The 23,221-nt window shown below is 34.2% G+C and overlaps 2 protein-coding genes and 2 long non-coding RNA genes across 8 annotated transcripts; 3 read left to right on the top strand and 1 right to left on the bottom strand.

Moving 5' to 3' along the window:
• The first annotated feature begins 412 nt into the window (after positions 1-412).
• Positions 413-1,657, top strand: LOC124457482. Its single transcript, XR_006952624.1, has 2 exons — positions 413-597; positions 1,564-1,657. It is a non-coding gene; the product is annotated as an uncharacterized LOC124457482 (long non-coding RNA).
• A 3,396-nt stretch (positions 1,658-5,053) lies between these two features.
• LOC124453365 (serine/threonine-protein kinase RIO2-like) lies at positions 5,054-8,035 on the top strand. 3 transcript variants are annotated; one of them, XM_047004197.1, is made up of 11 exons: positions 5,054-5,159; positions 5,497-5,638; positions 5,717-5,830; positions 5,917-5,971; positions 6,181-6,301; positions 6,380-6,468; positions 6,561-6,752; positions 6,907-6,999; positions 7,076-7,148; positions 7,239-7,425; positions 7,508-8,035. In XM_047004197.1, exons 2-11 carry the CDS (start codon positions 5,503-5,505, stop codon positions 7,735-7,737), a joined length of 1,290 nt encoding a protein of 429 aa, XP_046860153.1. In that variant the 5' UTR covers positions 5,054-5,159; positions 5,497-5,502; the 3' UTR covers positions 7,738-8,035. The 3 variants fall into 3 exon arrangements, with proteins under 3 accessions (XP_046860153.1, XP_046860148.1, XP_046860140.1); XM_047004192.1 differs by lacking the exon at positions 5,054-5,159 and adding an exon at positions 5,167-5,299 and having other exon boundaries at positions 7,511-8,035; XM_047004184.1 differs by lacking the exon at positions 5,054-5,159 and adding an exon at positions 5,168-5,299.
• Positions 7,887-12,719, bottom strand: LOC124453345 (vacuolar fusion protein MON1 homolog A-like). 3 transcript variants are annotated; one of them, XM_047004164.1, is made up of 20 exons: positions 12,319-12,719; positions 11,159-11,393; positions 10,950-11,086; positions 10,695-10,871; positions 10,421-10,512; positions 10,291-10,344; positions 10,133-10,211; positions 9,936-10,022; positions 9,776-9,869; positions 9,586-9,700; positions 9,425-9,492; positions 9,285-9,356; positions 9,133-9,214; positions 8,959-9,052; positions 8,773-8,893; positions 8,631-8,697; positions 8,452-8,562; positions 8,279-8,380; positions 8,102-8,197; positions 7,887-7,989 (listed from the first exon to the last, which is right to left on the bottom strand). In XM_047004164.1, the coding sequence occupies exons 3-17, from the start codon at positions 11,060-11,062 to the stop codon at positions 8,486-8,488; spliced, it is 1,392 nt and encodes a 463-aa protein (XP_046860120.1). In that variant the 5' UTR covers positions 11,063-11,086; positions 11,159-11,393; positions 12,319-12,719; the 3' UTR covers positions 7,887-7,989; positions 8,102-8,197; positions 8,279-8,380; positions 8,452-8,485. The 3 variants fall into 3 exon arrangements, with proteins under 3 accessions (XP_046860120.1, XP_046860128.1, XP_046860113.1); XM_047004172.1 differs by having other exon boundaries at positions 10,291-10,341; positions 10,950-11,393; XM_047004157.1 differs by having other exon boundaries at positions 10,950-11,393.
• LOC124453381 lies at positions 11,389-12,898 on the top strand. The gene is made up of 2 exons (XR_006951074.1): positions 11,389-11,504; positions 11,807-12,898. It is a non-coding gene; the product is annotated as an uncharacterized LOC124453381 (long non-coding RNA).
• Positions 12,899-23,221: the final 10,323 nt, after the last annotated feature.

The raw sequence follows: 23,221 nt of genomic DNA on the forward strand, positions 1-23,221 counted from the left end.
GAAGAAATGCATATCTTTTGTGTCTTAACTCAATCGTGTGTAATTTAATTCACTTTCTCATATTGACCACATCGCTTAGAAGCTCTCTCCACTCCAGTCCCCCCAAAATTTTACCAGTATTCCAAAATATTTAACGGTGCCTACTGCCTACTTTTGCAAGCCCTTTTGCTGCTCAAACTGGAATTCATTGTCATTATTCATTTAGAAATCTGTTTACATGGAGCTATTGGTTCTTCGTTATGTTTGAGAAATTTAAGGGAATTCTTATCAGCCCAATACAAAACAAACGATTGTACTTCATCTGTCAATAGTTTATTTGCTTGTGATGAAAACAGGAGACTTTTTAACTATCTTCATTTCAAAGGAAACTGTGGGAAAAAAACACAGATGACCATCACACTGAAATGGGATCAAAATCTGGAATAAATTATTTCATATTTTAGCCAATCAGAGCAGAGCTCACAAAAATGGAACCAATAACAATGGTGAAATCTCATCGAAATCAACCAATGAAATCAGGCCACCAAATGATCTTAATATACACGTCAATCACTTTTTACACAGAAGATGCCCCAAGACAAGACTCAACAATGAAAGGTAAGTCTCTCGAAATTTTTATTATTTATGTAAAAAAGTACTTCAAATGTCGATAAATTCGATGACAAAAGCCTTGTTTCATATACAGTTACGTATTGCTTTACTTGTAAATCATTTCGTTGTTTATTTTTGTTCAATTCGGCGTTTAACTGCTTGCCTTCGTCGATGTGTTTACTTCGCAAGAGGACCCTTTGTCAGTATAAAAACGACAAGAATTGTATGTTTTAATGTCTTTCTTTCACTCTTGCTTTAGTGTGTTGCCTACTGCTAGTGCCTATTCCTATTTTGAATGTTTCGAAGGGAAATTTTGTTAAATATTTTGACTTTTAACGTGTATTTGTGAATTGATAAATTTTCAGCGACAAACTTGTGCGACCCGCATCTTTCTCGTTTCAACGAAAAAATATGAACAAATTCTAGGTGAAAAGTTACAGTATGGCAAAATGAGATATAAACAGGGTATTTCTTGTTCATTGGGTTGATTTTTGTCCGTGAAAAGTGTTCTTTTGAACAAAATTTTTGAAGATATTTGAAAAATATGAAAATGGTGGTTCGTGTTGGACGTTAGACTTACAATGAAATTCGCGCCTTTTTTGTTCCGCGTGAAAATGGAGAAACTGGGCACAAATTAAGCAAAGCTAGACTATAGACAACAAATTTTTGATCGAAAACACCTAAAAATCTTTCAGTGGAGTGGGATACAGGCAAAAAAATTTCGCCTTGAAAGTTTAATAATGAATTGAAAGGTGTAAGCCTTGAGGAGTGATGACGGCTACTGGCTCTTCAATTGAATACGTTCGAGTGACAGCAATTTAAGTCAGCGATAAAGATTTTAAATCAAACACCTATATAATATATCCAAGCTACTTTAGTACAATTTAGAAAAGATATCATTCAAAAGCCTTTTCAATACGTTAGTGACTATATTTGGAGTATTTTTCTGATAGGAGTAATACAATTCTCTAGAAAAAGATGCCAATTTTCTCTTGACTGTGAGCACTCATAAAGAATGCAACCAAAGTCGTATCCTGAAGTTGAAATTTGAAACAAAGATAAAACGAAAAGTGTTGGAAAGAATTGGAAAAGAACTAAAGAGAAGTAAGGTATGAAACTCAAAATGACATGTCGTTAAAACTTTCATTGATTGCCTAGTTTGTTTGGAGCTAATGATTTCACGTTCTTGTACATAATGAAAAGGCTTTTGAAAATTTTATTATAATATTGTGCAACGTCAAATGGGTGAAATCCTTTGGTTTGAATTGGTAGGATACCTCAAATGAAAGAGACAATCGAACTGAGAGTATTTTTAGGGATTTACTTGTGCACACATTCAAAAATGTTCTTTTTGCATGAAGAAATTTGTCATAACATTTTTTATTACACAATTATTGTCTTCATAATTTGCTGCAAGTACACGAGTACTATTGTAAAACAAAATGCAGATATATAAGTTTAGGGTAAGAATAATTGGACTATAAGTCAAAACTATAGTGCACGATCTATCAAATTTTCAATGGCATATAAAATGATAAAGAAGTCTATAAGACTCCTTTTGAAATCTATAAAATATCAAAAGAAATATTACTGGGAGAAATATACTCGTGAGACAAAAATAAATGTTACGTGCATGTTGTGCTTGTCCTTATAAGACAGCTTGAGGTTTTTATTTGTCTGCTATTTTTCATTAAATAAGCAAGTATGAACGATCTATCTAAAGTCGACGTTCAACCGCATATAAAGAAGTCTATAAGACTTTCTTCTTTTGAAGTCTATAAAATATCAAAAAAGATATTCATGGAAAAAAATCTACTCGTGAGACGAAAGTGAATTTTGTGTAAATTTTAAAACAAATACTGCTGGGTTTAGGGTAAGGTTAGGAGTAAATTTTGATTGTTAAACAAGTCAAAATTATTGTTGTGATCGATCGATACGAAATCGACGTTCAAGAACAAATAAAGAAGTCTATACGACTTCCTTTTGAAATTTATAAGTTATCAAAAAAATACTGCACAAGAAAAAATGAAATTGCACTCTTCTGAAGAAAAATAAGATGAAATTGTTCAAGAAAAAAATGACTGCAGTCTTGTGAAGAAATATAAATTGAAATGATGCAGCATAAAGATTATATGAACTCTACAACTTTTTTGTGCAATGTTCTTTTAAATTTTGCTCTCTGTTTATGGTTGCAATGTCTAGCGTAAATGACATGACTTATTGCCCATGTACAATTTACCTTAACTCAATAAGCTATTGCAACCAACTTAATCCGGACTATAAGAAATGTATAACTTAGCCATTGTAAAAAAAATTATGTTATTTTGTTTTTGACTTGAACGTGATTTTCGAGCAAGTGTGCACAAGTAAATCGATAGAGATTCTGCAGTTGACGCCGGATGAAGGATGGCTATAAGGTAAGATGAAAGTTCGAAGATGATGCACGCGGACATTGACGTTAAAACTTATTTGATACCATCTGAATTTCAGCAAAAAGCATGCAATTGTCACGAGTTATGGTACTTAGTCTAACCATGGTTTGTTATGCTGTTGCATGATGGAAATATGCGAATATTACGAATGAAGACAAAAAACGACGTTTCAGGTTTGTGGTGTTCAGTTGAGTTGAAATCCTGGTGATCAGCACTAACATGAAGATGATTGAAGATTGGTTGATTTATATAACAAATTTAGTTCTTTTGATTTGTTTTTATGGGGTTTTTTAAGCACATGGCGCAGTGCTTTTTGCGGTCCAAACATTTGCCTGCGAATGATGATGCATCTTATACTGCCGAATGCTTTTATGTGACTGTTGTCGTGTAATGTAAGATGTTCAAAGTAAAACAACCAAAATGGTATACATGTCTGATGTCGGTTTTCATAAGTTTTTTGTTCTTTTGATCACCAGGATACATGATTCCAAGTTCAAGGAAATAAGCATGGGTTTCTTTGAGTCTTGGTCGTGTAATTTGCATACTTAATTATAATATTCATAATTTCTGTAACTGAACATTAAGAGTCTAAATGCATGATTTATAAAGTGCGACGTTTGTGAACTAAAATTAACGAGAAACTTTTTGTGCGAAATATAGCGAAATCTGAATTACAGCTTGTACTTTAAAAGACCAAGAAAATCACGGTTAGAAACATGGCGCAATACGGCATGCAAGCTGAATAGTGTAAATTAAATTTATTTAAAATTATAAACGCCTGAAATATTCTTGCTTGATGATGCTTCATTAACAATCTTCACATTTTGTTCGAATTGTTTCAATTTGAACAGTGAAAAACTTGAAATGTTGATCAAACACTGGAAAATGAAGAAAAGCAAGTCAACATTCTAAAAATATTATTGAAAAAAAAATGAGCGATTTGCTTCATCAAGAAGAATATGCAACAAAAAATGTCTTCTTTGTCTAAAGAAGAGCGAAACAGTATAGGTGCACGAAACCCCGCTTTGGTTTTGCTAAATAGCAAAATCAATGTTATGACAGTGGCATGTCCAAGTTAAATAACTCACTGTTATTTAACTTGAATTAAGCTAGAGCAGGAAGATAGTTTAATTATTCATGATGTATTGGGTTTACTTGTCTCAAACAAATCAAGTCGAATATCTTCATCTATTTTATTCATGGAAGATGATTTGAGAGACGAACTAATTCGATACATTTAGTGTAGTTCCAGGTAGGAATAATCATAAATGGTGCCATGATGGTACCTAGGTGATCGAGTGTTGGACACAAGAAGGATTGGTTGGCACGCCGTTTGGTAATGTATAAGGGCCCAGGGAGGTGGTTCCCATTCATTAGGTTCCCTTTCGGCTCGGGTACTAACGTTGCTTTACAGGTGTCTCATCGTTCAAAGGTGTGTTTTAATCAGTTTTGTGCAGCGTAGTTCGTAGGTAGATGTTCCATCGGCTATTTCATGCCACTGATCAACAGGGCTAGCCAAGAATTCGCTTAGGCAAAAATGACGCAGCTGAAAGCGGCCAAAAAATGGCGTACAACGAATGTTTCGAGGATGCAAATTGCACAAGTCACCTTTTTCAACAGCCTTGTAAAGATAGAGGCAGTCTAATAGATTTTGTAAACATATTTAAGGCCTTAAAAATGTAAACATCATTTTTTGTAAAGATAACTAGTAAAAATAGATAAGGTGATCCCAGGAAATTTGCATGGTTTTTTTAGCTTGTTGGATTTCTGAGGGTTTTCCTCCGGCGATACGCCGGTTTCCCTCATCTTTAGAGAATCACTCTAAAGAATAACAAAAAAGGGTGGCCATGTCTGGGACCTGCAGTAGAGATTGTATGGTTATTGGATTGAATTCCTGATCCACTTGAAGAAGCAAGAGTAGCGATTCTTAGTAAAGGTGATAAAAATAAAATTTCGTCATTATTCAATTGAAGACCAATTTTAACTTATATAGAACGAGACTGCATGTAAAAACGCTTTCTTATTTCAGAACTGATTTTATTCCCAGTTTATTTTGGTCCAGTTACCTGAAATTCGCTCCACAGCAACTTTTCAGGAAAATGAAGAGAAGCGTGCAGTACTTGTTGGTCAGCTGAAGTAAGAAAACTTTTTAAACTTGGTGGTAGGATAATCTAAATATATAAATGTAATATTAAAAATCTCTTCTCACGATGGTGAAATTAAACGTGTCTGTTTTACGGTACTTGTCATCTGAAGATTTCAGAGTTTTAACTGCGGTAAGAACTCAAAACTTACACAATTTTATTTATGTTCTATTTATTATCAATTATTTTGAATTCACACCTGACAAAGGTAGTTTTCAGTGGCCGTAATCGAACAGTTCTTTTGACTTCTACACATACATGTGCCAGCATATTAGCTGCTTCCAGTGGTCAGCCAGTCGTTTATTGTACGCGTTTTTTAACAAATTAAGGTTGAAATGGGAATGAAAAATCATGAAGTTGTTCCCACATCCTTGCTGGCTTCAATTGCAAATCTCAAACATGGCGGATGTCATAAAATTACCAGAGAATTGGTGAAACACAAACTTCTTGCCTACGAGAAGGGAAAATCATGTAAATACTATACACCAAATGCAGATTGTATAGTAGTAATGCAATCAAATTAGTAAGTATTAAAACTGAATATTTCAGATGAAGGCTACAGACTCACATTTAGTGGATATGATTACCTAGCATTAAAAGCTCTCACAAACAGAGACAGTATTCATTCTGTCGGAAATCAAATTGGTGTTGGAAAAGAATCTGGTATTTTAACTGTTCATAAAAATTTGTTGCCATTTTGGTTGACTTAATAATGCAGTAACTTTTGTGATATGAATGTTTTTTAATAGATATTTATATTGTTGCCAATGAAGATGGAAAACAGTTTGCCTTAAAATTACATCGGTAGGTATTTCAGTTACAGTTTGCAAAACATTTTAACAAAATGGTCATTTTAAACAACTCCTATGATGTGCTTTCCTGACAACTAGCATTGTTTCCCAACAATTATGTAAATCGAAAATACCTAGAAAAAAATTTTTCTGTGATATATTTAGTCAATATCCATTATACAAACTAACCAATTCATTTCTTGTTTGTTGGTTTTTTCTCAGATTAGGCAGAACATCATTTAGAAAATTAAAAGAAAAAAGAGATTATTTAAAGCATCGCAAAAACTATTCATGGCTTTATTTGTCAAGGCTAGCAGCTATAAAAGAATTTTCATACATGAAGGTTAAAGAAATAAATGACATTGTGTGTTTGTAATTAACTTTATTCATTGTTCATTTTTTAATCTCTTTCATTCTTTAGGCACTTTTTGACAATGGTTATCCAGTTCCGAAGCCAATTGATTTTAATCGTCATTGTGTGGTAATGGAATTAATTGATGGTAGTCCCTTGTAAGTAATCAATTTATTCACATATTTTCTTCTCAATGATACTTGCAAGTCTGCCATGTTTCATATATTTTTGTAATTATGTGACAATACAGATGCCACGTGCAAAACCTGGATGACCCTGGTACAATTTTCAATGAATTAATGGAGCTCATATGTGAACTGGGAAGTTATGGTCTTATTCATTGTGATTTTAATGAATTTAATATTATGATTAACGATACTGGAAAAATCACCGTCATTGATTTCCCTCAAATGGTATCCATTTCTCATATGAATGCTGAATGGTAAGTTATGATTATCAATTCATTTGATAAATACAAAAGAAGAAGATAAGAATTGTATTATTGCAACCTTAGGTATTTTGATCGTGATGTCAAATGTGTTATTGCAACCTTAGGTATTTTGATCGTGATGTCAACTGTGTTATTGCAACCTTAGGTATTTTGATCGTGATGTCAAATGTATTCGAACATTTTTCCAGCGAAAATTTGACTATGAAAGTGAACTGTTCCCCAAATTTAGTGATGTCAGGTATGGAACGGTAATCTTGTCCAACAAATTCCAATATTATCATATGTTTATTAACATACTATCTTCATGTGTGTAGACGCTTGCATTACTTAGATGTTGATATAGCAGTGAGTGGATTTACAAAGGAACAAAAAGATGAACTTAAAGAAGTATGTGATTATTGCATTGAATACATAGGAAAAACATAACAGTTAAAGTTTCTTCACCTAATATCTACATGTAACAATTCAAATCTATAGTCTGTAGACCAGTTTGAAACACTGTGTGAGATAGCAGAAAATACAGAGGAAAGGGGTGATGAAAGTGAGTCTTTGGAATATGAAGATGTCAAACAACATTGTCACCAAAATAAGGGGGAAATGTCAGCAGAGGATTTAAACAGTGAAGAGGCTAGCAATGATAGACATCCTGAGCCAGAAGAGACAGGTAACTTGTAGGATTTTGTAATTTGCATTTCCAATTAATGTATGAGTTGACTAATGTTTTTACTGTGATATGTTTGATGAAGAAGATTGTATCTCCAGTGGTGGATCTGATCTTGAAGATCTTAGTGAACAAAATCATGGATTCAGACCTTACAGAGATGAACAGCCGATTGATTCTGTGAGCATGGAGTCAAAAATAAATAGACCCATGGAAAGAAACATGATAAATCCTGAAACAATTGAAGAAAGTGAAGCAATCTATTGCAAAAAACAGCAAAAGCACGAAGGACTAAACGAGGTGAAGCAGGTTTAGTTACTTCCAAGAGTAGAAATCAACACAGTGTCATAAAACAAGACATAGATGGTTTTTGGTAGGATTATTCATCAAAATGCTGAAATTTCCTTTTGTGTTACTATATATGTATATTATGTACAGTTATATTCCATCAGTTAGAAATGTTCATAACATTTTTAGTTAGAAATGTTCATAACATTTTACCTATTATTATAAAGCATACAGTCAAAACACTGCAGATTCAAGAATGAATAGTCTGTCTTGTTCATTCTGCAAAAAAGAATACTAGTATCAATTCAAATATTTTTACAACTCACATAACATTTATGCATTTCCATGATTTCACATGACCCAATTCATTGACTTAGTACATGTGACTTACTGATATCCATTTAAGAAGTTTATTGGTTGCATTTATTGCAGCCGGCTTGGTTACAAGGGGATTAAATGTTGCATAAAGTTCAAACCCTGATGTCACCTGTTAAAGAAATCATCAGCTTTTGTGTGTTTATAGCAGAGTTTAACCTATAATTAACCATTTACTTTACTTTGGTCTTACCCATCCAAGTAGCATCTCTTTTGAGCCAACATGACAAAGAATCTTCAATGGTTGACGGATGAATGAATATGGTGATGCAGATATAAATAGAGATCAAATAATCTGCAAAAATGTAGACATGTATGTATGATGAACAAGGAAGAAGTCAATGTAATGAAAACCTCTCATCTAACCTTTCTTCGTCATCTGGATTATTATATGGTGCTTCTAACTCAGGTGAAGTGTATTGTGATGTACTTCTAGACTTATATACAAAATGCAGTAAATTAGAATTCCAATATCACCTGAAAAATAAAGGAAAACTGTGAGTGATCCGCAATATAAAAAAAGAGAGTAGGTATTATATGCTAACCTATCCTATAGCTTTCTTTCCCCATTGCTTCATTTATGGCTTGAAAACACTTATACTTATGTAATTTCTACAAAATAAAGCATCACAATTTATATAGGAATAAGTCAACTCTGTATACAACAGAATGCACTGAGTCAAGTACCTCAATAACTTTAAGTCTACACTCTGATAGAATAAAAAAGGCATCGCTAACTGTTGATAACAGTAACAAACAAGCAGGACACTCTTCACTTAGATATGAGACATGGGCATAAAGATAACCACTACCAAATAAAACAGTTCAGAATTATTCAACTTTTTAAAAGACAACCATAACTTTGAAATGTACCTGTTATCAAATCTAGGAAGACATATTGGAGTCCATGACTCAGCTGTTTGAAATGATGTCGAACCATTGACAAGATTCAAAATTAAATGCAAATCTAAAGTTTATTGGCACTTTTTATAAATAATTTGAGGTGTTTTTGGTGTAGGTTATCATAGTGTAAATGAGTTCACTAACCACCAGGATGTAAACTATACATTTTAGGTCGTACTAAAGTGATAAGTTGATTGTTGGCAATCAAAACAGCAAACACTAATTCCTACAAACAAATGAAAAAATTATCTTGTATCAATATTGTTCTGTTAAGACATAACACATAAAAAATCCACCTTAACTTTAGCTTGCACAAAACTTTGTCCAATCATTTCTCTTATAGAACTTTTTAAAGGAAGGCATCGCACCTGAGAAAGTTTGGAAAATAAATTATTTAAAAGCACATGGTCATGTATCAAATGTTGCAATTACATACAGCTCCTAGTAACACACTAGGTTCATGATCCATTAGATCTAATAAACTGTCAATAAATTTCTCAGTCCCTATAATGGGGAAGAAATTGTGAAATTTGTGAGGGTAGTTATATATTTGGTAAATACAAAATAGAATACAAAATCTTGAATAATTTATATTACCTCCCAACAAACGTCGTAAATCATAGTTTCCTCTTTGGTTCATGATCCTTTCCAGTTGTTTATGGGTGAGCACACTGAGAATTTGATGATAAACGTGGGTTAGTTGCACGGCCATCTGCAGTAAAAAGAGTTTTCAATATAATAATTAGTTGGGAGAAAAATGGTGGTATTATTGTTAAGTTTTTGTTACCTGGGCTGAAGATTCCTTGGCATAAGAAATAGCTACTAATATAAGATGACCTTTCACAAGAAATACAAATTTGTGATCACCTGCAACAATAGACCTTGAAGAACAACACATGATAAGTAAAAAAAGCAATGTGTATGAATTAGGCACAAATGAACTAAACCTTAATTGATTTTTATCATCTTCAACAAATGAAACCAAGGCCTGCATGACTCCTGTGAGAGTTGAAAGTTTCTCTTCATTGCCATACCTTGAATTTCATCAAATACTGAGTAAAGTGAACATTCTTTATTGTATAAGATTGTCATTCTAGTATAACAGAGACTGTAGTACACTAGTGTGTTGTCAAATGCATTTTACCTGGAGTAAATAGGCTTTCCTGCACTGCTAAGTACAAAAATGTGTTTCTTGTGTTTAATCCAATCTGGATGATTCACATCTTTAAATCATAAATGAAGTATAGCAATTGTTCCTACTACAATATGAGCAGACCCATCAATGCTAGACTATAAAACAACCTTCCTCAAAGTACTTCCTAGTATTTCTTCCATTTTCTATGACAGCAGTTGCTTCTTAATAAAATAATCATTGGTACTTTTTAAGATGATCTTCATAGATAGTTAAACCTTGCTCATTGTTTCAATTCACCTTTCCCTTCTTTATCATTTTCATCTGCAAGCGTCATCTCCCCAACAAGAACTTCAACATCTTCTTCACCAGTTTCATTTTCCTCATTATTACTAAAGAATTTAGAGACATATTGTCAATGTCAGAGAAAAATATGACGAAGGAATATGGCTTAAACATTATCTATTTAAAAATGACAAGATTATGATTCACGTGAAAATAATTGTGAGTTAAGACAACAAAACATCCATAAATAAACGGTTCATTTTCCCATGCACTAGCTGATAAATCAAACCTTGACTCAGATGTATTTATTCCGTTAGTATTCTCGTCAATGAGAATATATTCTTCCTCAGAATTACACAAATGTGCAAGACGTCCACAACTAGTGCTTTTCTGTATTCCATTCTTTTCTTCGTAGACATGATCAAATTCATCTTCATTTTCAGCTTCGAAAAGTGGCGCTGCTTTCCTTAATAGAAGCACAACAATGCACATACAGTCGAAGAACTTTCAAGACTAGAAACTGACAAATTCAAACGTTGCCAACCCGCCACAAGCTCCTGGCTCTTGTCCTTCTTCACAATCAACAGGAAGACGTCCATTAATTTCCAGATAATTTTTTACGTTGTCTTGTTGACATGTTTGGGTAGACTCGGCCATTCCCAAACATATGTGAAGTGTTTTCTTGTATTTCAAATGAAAATCTCACATTTTATTACAATTTTAGATTTTTCTGTTTGTATTTTAGGTACTAACTTTCTATTTTTGTTTCCGCTTTGATAACGTAACATAGTAAAATAACCCCCCCTGTAAAATATTTAGGTTTTGTTTCACGAGGGGGGTTGGAAGGAAGGCAGTTCAACCGGTGGCAGTTGGCACTTGGCACAAATCCTAATTTGCCGAAAGTGATCTTCTATGAAATTGCCTCTCATTGTTTGTTGAATGTCAATTCGCTTTCATTGCTTGTTGAATCATCTTCACCTGCTTGACCCTTCAAAGAAAAATTTTCGATCTTACTCAATTATAGGAGATCTATTTGGCTTAACATGGTGGTGACCTTGACCTGTTGACATGTATCTTTGAGAAACGACGAGACTTAACAGTAAGGATTAATGTTTGAGCTTGGCTTACACGAGTGAAATAAGCATAAGCACTAGCAATTAAAGACAAAAGATTAAACAAAGACAATCAACAAAGCATACTACCTAAGAATCATCAACATGCACACAATCTTAACTAAAGGAGTTAAACATAAGATTAAAGAAGAAAATAAAGATTGAAAAGAATAATTGGTATTTGTTAAACCTCTATGGTAAAAGAAACAAAAGTCTTTTACATGCTTATTTCACTCGTGTGAACTTCATTGCTTTAGTCATGACACTTCATTACAGAATAATTTTCTAGGAGCCGTTGGGATGTCGACAAATTTGGTCTTGGCTATTGAAAGATACTTTTGTGTTCACTGCTCGCGGGCAACTACTTTATAGTCAATGAATGAAATTAATCCACTTATTCTTGTTATGAGTTAGGAGGTATTGTTTAAAAGCCAGCTATTATTCAAAAATATTTAGTTGTGGGAATTATTAAGACCCATGTCATTTGGACAAATCGGTGTTCAATTATGTATACCTAATTATCTATAAAATAATCAGATAAAAGTCGGGGTGAAAGTACTTATGTTTTATTTCATCGACAACAACAGTAACGGCAAGTTCAACACTAGCGCGAGGGCAAAATGGATGGAGACAAAAAAATTTGAGAAGGTTGATACGTGTAATTGGGCATTGAGACATTGTTTACAGAAAATACGATGAGAAAGGTTTAGAGCGAAAGCAAGTCAAGTTCAAAAGCGATTCTCAACGAAAGCATTGCGCCAACATTTCAAAATATCATTACAGTGAAAAAATAGTGTCTACCAGAAAAAGCCATTTGTCAGTGCGTTCATACCGCACGATATCCAAGCGTATGAAAGCCAACATTGAAGATCATCGATCGATCACATTAAGTTGGTACGGGAACGCCACAAACCAGATGTTGTAGAACATCATCCTGACCTTAAACAATGGTTCCATGTCTACATTAACAGGAATAATGACTAACATCAAACATACAATTAAAAGTGTTAATATATGCTTGATCATTTCACAAGTTCTTCGTGTATGGATGGTATGACGACATTCCTTATGAAAAGTGGACGATAACAAAATTAAAAAGCTATATAAGCTCAAAATTGCCATTTTGCATGAATCCTTTCGAAGAAATTATCAACTGGTTTAAAGCGTGATCTACCAAAGCCAAGCCAATACTGTGTCATCCTTATATTTAACTACGACAAGTACTAATGAATTAATTATACTAATATTGACCTTACCTGCTAAAGGAAATCGTTATTGTCCGACCGTTTGGATACGTGCTTCATATGACAAATTTGTGCAGATATCAAAGCAATTCGTGTGTTTTATTGATGTATAAAAAGACTTTCACTCTTTCTATTTATAATCTTTGTACGTCTTAATTTTACAATTATGTTTTTGCTTTGTTGCATTATCTTTAGCTCGAAATTCTCCTATAATATTGATTCGAGACCTTTAATGGTCATATTTTTTTTTGCATTAATTACTACAAAGCAGGAATATAACGTTAAATTAAACATCAATCTCCAACGAACTCTCTGGTCTCGTCAGAAGACACAACCTTTCGAGGTTGAAAGTGGAGGTTCAAACCCTGGCTGGAATAAGATGTTGTTAGGCTATACATAGGATGACCTGAGAAATGGGAAAATAGTGCTGGTTAACAGTAGCAAAATGGCATTTCTATTAGTGTATTTTTCGAGAATGGAATGCGACACTTAGTATAATTTCAGAAAAAACTCGCTCTCCGATGAAGAAGAAGAAGGAGGAGAGCGAAGAAAAAAAAAGATAGGAATCCATGCAAAAAACCACTCTTAAAAAAACTAAGTCTTTTGCTCAAATTTTTTTATGACTCCCTGTGATCAGGGAGTTATTTTTTTAAATTTTGAAAAGTCAGGAAACCCAAAAGCAAACAGAACGCCCTAATCATTCCTTTCTTACCTCGTGGCACTCGTTCCTCAGTTCGACTTTCTGTCTTCCACATCCGCCGCGTACACCTGCCAAGTGTGTTGGCAGAGGGGCGAACCAAGGATCTTGTGCACCGGAGGTCATTGATGTCAAACTAAGCGCCCAACATCGGCCAGTTGAGCTATGCGCTCATCATCGAAAGCTGTCAGTTTTTTGGCGTATTTGCCAATTTTTTTTATTAGTTTGAAGGGAAAGAAAACGAGTCGGTCTTGAACCCGAGACGGTGCAATACCTACACCCATAAAATTCAGTATACAACATATTTTAACTAGAAAAATGAGAAAGAAAAGGACAAGATTTGAACCCGAGATGTGTTATCACAGCACCCATAACTGTACCACTCGGCCAGACGAGAGACATGCAAATTCGATCACAACATGTCAAGTGTACGAGACAGAACCAAAATTCCTTCCATGTCATATCATGCACAAGTTCACAATATATAGTACGATTGACTTTGGCTTTTTCACCCTCGTTGCAAAGACGAAGAAAGAGCTTTGCTTTGCTTTACTGTCGTAAGTTAACTTTGTTAGACAATTTATGTTCTTCCAACAGCAAAGACAAAGATGAAAAAAGTATAAACAATGTCAGCCATTGCCATGTGGTGAATCAAGGCAATAACGCGCATGTTCGTAGTGGCGTTGGGGATCATTGAATCGTCTGTTTAAACTTAGCAAACATATTTTTTACCATCATACATAACAGAAACACTTTTTTATGTAGTAAGTGATGCCTCAGAACTTATTTATGTCAGTTTGCAAAGCCTTATTACTTCGATGAGAAATCGTTCCCCTTTTTCGTGATAAGAAATCATACTCATGTTTAAAGACGACTTGGTCCGTATAGGACTAAACTCATGCAGTTAAGATGTGCTTCGAAGACTGAAAATATTTTGTTTAAAGCAAAACGTGTTTATATTTGGTACATAACTTTTTTAGAATTTTGGCGTTTGACTTTATTTAACAAACACATTTTTTATCATTACACATAACAGTCAACACATTTTTACTTTGTAATTGATGATTTAGCACTTACTGATGTAAGTTTGCAAAACCATATGACTTCGAGGAAACGCTGTTCAATTTTTATTTGGTAAGAAATCATACTCATGTCTAAAGACGACGTGGCCATTTAGGAGTAAACTTATGCAGTTACGATGTGCTTCGGTGATCGAAAACATTGTGTTTAAAAAATGGTAATGCATGTTTAGTGTTTTATTAACCAGTGGCTTTGGTAATTTAGTACTTTAGCGTTGGGGATAATTTAACTTGTTTGTTTGGACTTCGTTAACATATTTTGTACTATCATACATAACTACTCCTGTAAAATAACGATGTTTTTAAATGTCGTCTCATGTCTTCTCTTATGAAATGACTTTTTGAAATGTTGTTCATGTCGTCTGTAATGACTACATCAACTACTTTAATGATATTTGTTTGCTAAGTTTAAACAAACAATTTCAATGATCGCCAACGTCATTAAATTGACTGTGAACAAGCGCGTTGTAGTTCTGATTCACCACAAGGCATTGCCTGACATTGAGTATACTTCTTTCATCTTTGTCTATGCTGTTGGAAGAACATATTTTGTCTAACAAAGTTAACTTTCGACAGTAAAGCAAACAAGGCTCTTTCGTTATATTTGCAACGAGGCTGATTTAGCCAAAGTCAAACGTACTATATATTGTGAACTTGTGCATGCTATGACATGGTAGGAATTGTTTTGCTGTCTCGTACACTTCACATGTTGTGATCGGTTTGCATGTCTCTCGTCTGGCCGAGTGGTACAGTTATCGGTGCTGTGATAACATGTCTCGTGGTCAAATCTTGTCCATTTCTTTCTCATTTTTCGAGTTAGAATATGTTGAATACTGAATGTTATCTGTGTAAGTATTGCACCATCTCAGACCGACTCGTTTTCTTTCCCTTCAAACTAATAAAAAAAATAAGCAAATCCGCCAAAAAACAGCTAGCTGTCGATGTTGAGCTCTTAGCTTGACTGGCCGTCACTGACGCTCTGTGCACAAGATCCTTGGTTCGCCCCTCTGCTAACACACTTAGATGTACGAGGCGTATGTGAAAGAAAGCAAGTCGAACTGAGAAACGAGTGCCTGGAAGAAGATGGGGAATATTAGGGCGTTCTGTTTGCTCTTGAGTTTCCTGACATTTCAAAATTAAAAAAAATAACTCTTAAAAAAATTTGATCAAAAGACTTTTTTTAAGAGTGGTTTTTTGCATGAATTCCTATCTTTTTTTCTTCGCTCTCCTCCTTCTTCCTCATACGAGAGCGAGTTTTTTCTGAAATTATACTAAGTGTCGCATTCCATTCTCGAAAAATACACTAATAGAAATACCATTTTTCCACTGCTAACGAAGACTGTTACCCATTTCTCAGGTCAGTCTATGTATAGCCTAAAAACATTTTATTCAAGACAGGGTTTGAACCTCAACTTTGCAACCTCGAAAGGTTGTGTCTTCTAACGAGACCAGAGAGTTCGTTGGGAATGGATGTTTAATTTAATGTACCATTCCTACCTTTCAGTAATTAATGCAAAAAAATGACTATCAAAGGTGTCGAACCAAGGTGTCGTTTCAAAATTTTGTAAAGGGTAATACAAGAAAGCAACAACATAATTGTAAAGTTAGATATAAAAGATTGCAAGCCTGGTATAAATAGTACACATTAATATCTAATTGGTCATATATACATCAGCATTACACATAAAATCACTAGCCCAGGATAAGTTGTTTCGAAAGATATAGAGGCAAGTTTGTCTGTACAAGTCTTTCATACTCAGCACGCTTTCATACAATCATACAATGAAGATTTCTTTCAGCTGCCTCTTCAATGTCATTTTAATTAATCCAATTCCACTTCTTGTTGTTAAATATGATGATAACATATTTCTGGCTTCACATTGAGGATTCATTTTTAAACCGACAAGCTAGCTGATAGCTACTTTGAACTTTGTTGTCGTTCACATTTTGCGGTGTGTTCTTTATGATTATCGTACATACTTTACAAGACATGAACTCCATTTCAATGACATTGTTTATCACACATAGAACATATCAACCATAGGTTTATACATTTTCATCATGACATTATATCTGAAGACTCGGCCAAATTCATCTGTATTTCCTGTGAAAAGAAATTAGCTGTCATAAGAAAGGATTGTATTTACACGTGAAGGCGTTCTACAATGTCTTGCCTTTTGCGTTACACTGGCATTCAACGTGATGTTTATATCTAAACAGAATGGCCATTGAATAGTAAGATATATGGTACGATTTATCCACTGTTAAAGAATTTTTCTTGTTGTAATTCTGCTTTGAATTTTCATACGTTGTGTGCAATCTTTGTTACGAATAGTTTCCAGTCATCCGTTAATTGTTCTTCAACATCGAAATCGCCCTAAAAAAGGTCTTTCATCTAAAATTCTTTCTGCAAGTTGCTATTCATACAAATTATCACTTTATTTGTATACCTTTATCTCTACCTTTATGTCTACCTTTATGTTTACCTTTGTGTCCACTTTATTTGTCTACCTTTATCTCTACCTTTATGTCTACCTTTATGTCTACCTTTATGTCTACCTTTGTGTCTACCTTTGCGTCTACCTTTATGTCTACTTTTGTGTCTACTTCTGTGTCTACCTTTATGTCTACCTTTATGTCTACCTTTGTGTCTACCTTTGTGTCTACTTTTGTGTCTATATTTATGTCTACCTTTATGATTTAATTTGCGTTAAATTTTTATTGCCGGGTGGATTGGCATAAATTAATGATTTTGTGCTTCTATTCTAAAAAAAATAGAGAAATTGTCTGTTAAATATTCCATAGATTAATGGTTTGACAGCGTGCGATCCCAAAATTAATCTTTGACTTTATAAAATATAATTTTTTTTGATATATACATAGAAAGTTTTAATCTTCTCATCTCATCATAGTGTTTACTTGTTCAATATTCAAACGATGATTCCTCTGGCGCTACAACGTCTATGTTTGCTGGAGTAGGAGCATCTTGCTGTTCATCTTTGGTTTCACTGATGCGCGGTTTTTCGACTTTCTCATTAGAGTTCCAAAGCGTGTCGACAACACTTCCGGCTTCTTTGTCCAAGTTGCAAACTAGAGCAAGATGGCTACTGTAAATAGGCCTTCAAATCATTGTGAAAGAAGTTCCGTGTTTAAAAACGGACTGAGCTGATGGTTTCTGCTGTGTTTTTGATATTTAAAAGATTTAGAAGATTATAAAACAGAAAATCTTGTTATTTCATGGAAGAGACGAACTAAAATACACCCAAATCAAGTACTATCTTACCTTGGTCTATTGCCAACTTTGTTATCGGTGCGAGTGGTTTCGATTCAAGAACAGCCTTACCAGTACAGAGTGCTTTCTCGGCCATTTCAAAACCATATTTGACGAGAGAATTAGATTTTTTAATGTAGTGACAGGTTTGAGAGACGCTTTGAAGAGACGATGTTACAATGGGTAGGCTACTTAATTTAGTGGTAAGGTTCCCGGCACCGCTATCCACGATGTTCGTTTCTTTGCTTTCTTTCTTCTTGTCAGCTGGCACAGAAAAATTTGAAGTTTCTGATTTATGAACCATTTTGCGATTAATAGCAGTCGACAGTGAATGAACCTCACGTTGGATCAATGATTTTATATCAAAGCTATGGCGAAATAAAATAAAGAAAGCGCGCTGTAGATAAAAATTGCCGCTCATTATATTTCTTCTCACCTGTTCTGAATTTCAATAGTGTACTCCGTATCGTTCTAGTGACGTTTCAACATTGTTCTCAATCCACAAGAGTATTTCCAACAATGCCAAATACACATATACAAATACGCAAAAATACAAAAGCAGGCATAACGATTAAATTGATGTATTCTTATCAGTCTATGTTTCAATTGAAAAACTGTTTTTTCAGTTAATGGGTCAAGTTGCAATGTTTGACTAAAGTACGGTCTCGTTGTTGTTTTTGTCGCTATTAGCTATGCTTGTATGCTGTATATATATTTGTACTGTCTTTCTGCGGGTAATGTGTATTTAAATGTACAAATCAGCAACCACGAAAACTGATATTTCATAATAATACCCATTAAAGTTCTTATATTACGAATTTTAGCCCCCCCCCCCTTTTTTTATGAGCTTAATTGGAAGACCTTGTTTCAGTGATTTTAAATCTGCAATTATAATTGAAATTGGATTGGTGAAAGTGATTTTACGGACGTTCAAAGTCATGATTTTCAGCATTTTTTGCGAACTTTTTGATCGGTATGCTAATGACTTGTGACGTAGAAAGTTGAACACATATATCAACATGGCGTATTCTACTAGTAATCTTAATAAGAAACGCGGAGGAAAACGCTGTGTTGCTGGCGGACCTAATCAAATTAGTTGCGCCAATGATTCAAAAACGAAGGAATGTCGATGCACCGGTTTCTTAAAAAAGAAACAGAGCCGCAAAGACATAGAAAATGGGTAAATGTTGTGCGTAAACATAGACCGGGTTTTGAGGCTTCCTCTACCTCGTGTCTGTGTTCTGCGCATTTTGAAGATTCTTGTTTTGACCTTAATTTGAGCGTGCAAGTCAAGCTCAAAAGAAGGTTGAAGAAAGATGCTATTCCAACCATTGACGTGGCTGGATTCCTGAACCATTACAGGACGAAATAACCGATCGAAAGCGAAGACAAGTAAGTTTACGCTTGTTTATGTTAATTTTTCATTGTCATATGTAAATTCGATATAAGTTTTGTAGATTATTCGACATACTCTCCATAAGCCATCGCTGAAGGAAACATGTTCTATCGAAGTACCATCTACTAGTGATGGAGCTGAGCATGTTGAAGTATGCACTGGGGAAGCAAACGATTCGCCATTTGAAAAAAACTACATGCATTTGGTGAAGATATTTGTGAATCCCAGTCTCCATGTAAATCGTGCCATCGTCTTAAGAAAAAACTTACATCTTTACAAAAGACTTTAAGCTGGTATAAAAAGACAAAGGCATCTTTGAAGAAAAAGGCCCAGAAGTTGCAAAATGAATATCGAAGCGAAATCAGGGAAAATCGTAATACATCCGTGGTGACCAGCATTAATTTAGACGATGGAATGCAAGGGAGTGCTGAAGAGCTTTTCGAAGGAGAATCATACATGGACTACTCCTCTTTTGAAGAGTCTAGTCAGAGTGAAGATTTAGATGAAGATACCACAAGTAATACAGTCAGGTATTTTATCTTATAAAGAATTAGATCTCTGTTGTATTTCATAATAATGAATTTTCTTAATCGTGTTACAGAATTGATGGAGGAGCAAACTCGCATGAACAACCTATGTTCATGGTATTTTACAACTCATTGGTTGAGTTATTTGAAAAATTTTGCTTTAACAGCAAGGCTGAAAATCCAAAAGTACACATTAAAAACATTGGTTCGATGGCCATTGTAGAGCAAAATTGTGGTAAATGTGTTGAAAAGAACTTTATGTGGTAAACACAAGTAGGTAAAGGCCGAATATTCTCCCATCCCATAGACTCACAAAACCATCGCATCAACCATCTGTATGCCACATCTCTCAAGTACCTGAAGTAAATAAAAAGGTTGGAGTAATTATTGTTGATGAAACAATGTTGATGATAACATTGTTTCTCATAAATTTACAATCTTACATATTTAATGATTGTGATGCTTGGCGGCGATAAGCACGTCCATTCCTATCTCTCAATAGTGGCCCGACGTTTTCAAGGACAGCCTCAAGAACTAAAGACCCAAATTTGGCATGCTGTGTTATGCATGATATTTTCTCAATGCTGCCATCGAATGTCATTTTCTGCAAAGCTGGTCCTATTTCCTTACAGCACCTGTACTCTAATGTGCCTTCTAACAAATCGGTATGACAGCATTGACAATTACACCTGAAACGTGGGAGCATTGTGGTTTATAAAGTAACTTTATGTATATTACAAACAGGAGAAAACAACAACTTACCATTCACCGAGTGGAATTACGCCATCACTTCGTTGTTCTAATGTCGCAGGGAGAATTCCATCGGGATCATCTGAAGTATGCACTTTATCACCATCTCCTGCGAGCGCATCATCGTCATATGCGAAGTCGTTTAAATGCTCGACATAACCCACGGATTCCGAGCTCGAATCAGATACGCATTCAGACATCGAATTCGAATTATCTGAGCACTGATTTGAGGCCATTCTTTCCGGAAAACTTTTTTTTTAATATATTATTGAAAATACTGTCATCATTTGTTTTTAAGACAAGAAAAACGACAACAAATCACCTCCTATAATATAATATTATATTGACGGAAACAGACGTGTTCAACTATTACGTCACAACTATCAATATGGCGTCGTAAAAAATTCGCAAATAGTACCCGACTTTGGAGGCAAAATTAAGGAACTTATATTTATCTGTTTAAGTCCAGCGACATGTCATAGTTCTTCAAATAATCCAAATTTTCAATTAAGGTCATAAAAAAGTGGAGCTAAAATTCGTAATATAAGCACTTTAACTATAACAATAGAAAAATATCATGAATCATCGGCAAACCCTTTGATAAAATGTATTCCGATGCTAGTGAAAATAATTAAAATACTAAAGACACCGACTGAATGAATTTTTTTAAGAATTGAACTGCACAATACATGTATTTCATGCAATATATATATTTATATATATATATATGATAATATAAAGGATTCTCTGGATTCATAATATGCCTGGGTTACCAATTTTCAAATATATATATATATATATATATTTGAAAATTAAAACAAGCATATATGATAATGATAAGATTCTCTGGATTTGTTTTAAATTTTAAAAAACACAACAAACTAATAACACAACGACTAAAATAAAACACTCGAATTTCATTAACGTAATCGATACACCCGAAACCATGACAACGCATCTTATACCATCCAATAATATCAACTCAAATACTAACCCACCAATCAGACGCTCCAAACGCCTACAAACTCTTTGTAAATAATATATTGTCACATTCTGACGAAGGCTCGAAGCGAAAGCTTAATAAAATTTAAAACAAATCCAGAGAATCCTTATCATTATCATATATATATATATATATATATAAAATGAACTAAAATAAAATGGACAAGTGTTTGCTGTCACTACTCGGAGTTTCACGCCGAGTTTCATTTTATCTTACGCTCTTCTAATATATAGAATATTGAGCGCTCTTTTATCCAGGAATATTATCCATAATATATATATATATTATATCCTGTGTCCCAAGTGCAGGAGTCACAATTTTACTATGGTGATAGCCTGGAGGGCACATTGTTATACACTTTGTATATGTATATATATTGCAACATATACTTTTTTCAGCAGAATTTTTTCACCATTTTTTCACAACAACATATTTTTTGAATTATCGTTTATTTTGAGTAATCTTCGGAACAAAATGTCCACTTTTTTATCAAGTTTTCTTCTTCATTCATTAACAAAGCGTATTTCATCAAAGTTAAAACAAAGACACGAACATTTAGACCAAGTGAGAGTCAGTTTATTAATTCTACCTTTGAATCCCCGAAAGAACACCTGTTGTTTACATATAGAGTTTATACCACTTATGAGAGAAGTCAATGCTTGTACTACAAGATGGAAAAGTAAAACATCTTGAAGTAAAAAAAACCTAGAAGTCAAGTAGAAGTCATTAGATGTCTGTTATAATGACCGATAAACAATATCACAACATTTTATGCACCAATATATATACAGATCTCAGCAATAAGATATTCAGTTGGTGCAGTATCATGCTTAATGAATTGATTGCATACAAAACTTGATGGGAAAATAAGCGATTTGTATAGTCGGAAATCGGCTTATTTGTTCAAAAGAAATTTTAAAATCGTATCATAACCGACCGATGGTGCGTTTCACCGATCACTTTCCTCAAGGTGATGTGTGAAACTCTCCACAACTCTCCCAAACTCTCTTCACAACCCCCCTCCCCGACTTATATGCTTATGTTACGCCACCGTACATAAGAAACGTGAGAAACTCAATAAAATTTCAACAATCAGCGATCGTTTATTCTATCATCTTTAGACTTTTAACAAGAAGCTGTTTACCTGAGCCCTGCCAGGCGGGTGGCTTCATACGTGTTAGCTACAAGAAATCCATGTACTTAAAAGTTAGTTCGTACGAAAAGAGAGCCAGCCCTCTTTTGCAGCTATAATTGAAAGAATCATATTTTTATGAAAGTCTATGAAACTTTATATAATTTAAAAGCAATACATTTAGAAAGAAGCGTTATGGACGTCTTCTTGATGATCTTGAGATAAATGGTTTTGCCTCATGTTTTCTGGTTTCTAAAACAATTGAGCATAATGTACAATGAACTTTCTACGTTTTAGCTACAAAAAAATTTAAGACCATTTGCCTCCATGCATGAACGTGATTAAATGGAAAACGCTTTGTTCTCTGGATTGGCTTAAATTTTGCTGTTTGTGCAACACATTCAGAAATACGACATTTGTCTTTCAAAGTACTCCATAAATTAGCGGATTGACAGCATGCGATCCAAGAATACTGAAAGAACCGCCAACACGAAAATTCAAGATGTTTTCTTTTGTAAAAACTGCAGGTAAAACAGCTGGCATCTGAAATTTGAGCCAGTCAAACACAGAGAACCATAATGAAACAGACGAAGAATGATTTCAGA

Source organism: Xenia sp. Carnegie-2017, unplaced genomic scaffold (genome assembly GCF_021976095.1).
Source record: "Xenia sp. Carnegie-2017 unplaced genomic scaffold, XeniaSp_v1 HiC_scaffold_13, whole genome shotgun sequence".
Lineage (NCBI taxonomy): Eukaryota > Metazoa > Cnidaria > Anthozoa > Malacalcyonacea > Xeniidae > Xenia > Xenia sp. Carnegie-2017.

What these genes read in the sequence shown, in the direction of transcription:
- LOC124453365 (XM_047004184.1), top strand. Translation starts at nt 5,234, where the DNA reads ATGGTGAAATTAAACGTGTCTGTTTTACGGTACTTGTCATCTGAAGAT. An exon ending in TCTCATATGAATGCTGAATG is followed by an intron (nt 6,753 to 6,906) that starts GTAAGTTATGAT and finishes TTGCAACCTTAG; the next exon opens with GTATTTTGATCGTGATGTCA. An exon ending in AAAAAGATGAACTTAAAGAA is followed by an intron (nt 7,149 to 7,238) that starts GTATGTGATTAT and finishes TCAAATCTATAG; the next exon opens with TCTGTAGACCAGTTTGAAAC.
- LOC124453345 (XM_047004164.1), bottom strand. Translation starts at nt 11,062, where the DNA reads ATGGCCGAGTCTACCCAAACATGTCAACAAGACAACGTAAAAAATTAT. An exon ending in CTAGTGTGTTACTAGGAGCT is followed by an intron (nt 9,357 to 9,424) that starts GTATGTAATTGC and finishes AAACTTTCTCAG; the next exon opens with GTGCGATGCCTTCCTTTAAA. An exon ending in GAAAGAAAGCTATAGGATAG is followed by an intron (nt 8,563 to 8,630) that starts GTTAGCATATAA and finishes TTTATTTTTCAG; the next exon opens with GTGATATTGGAATTCTAATT.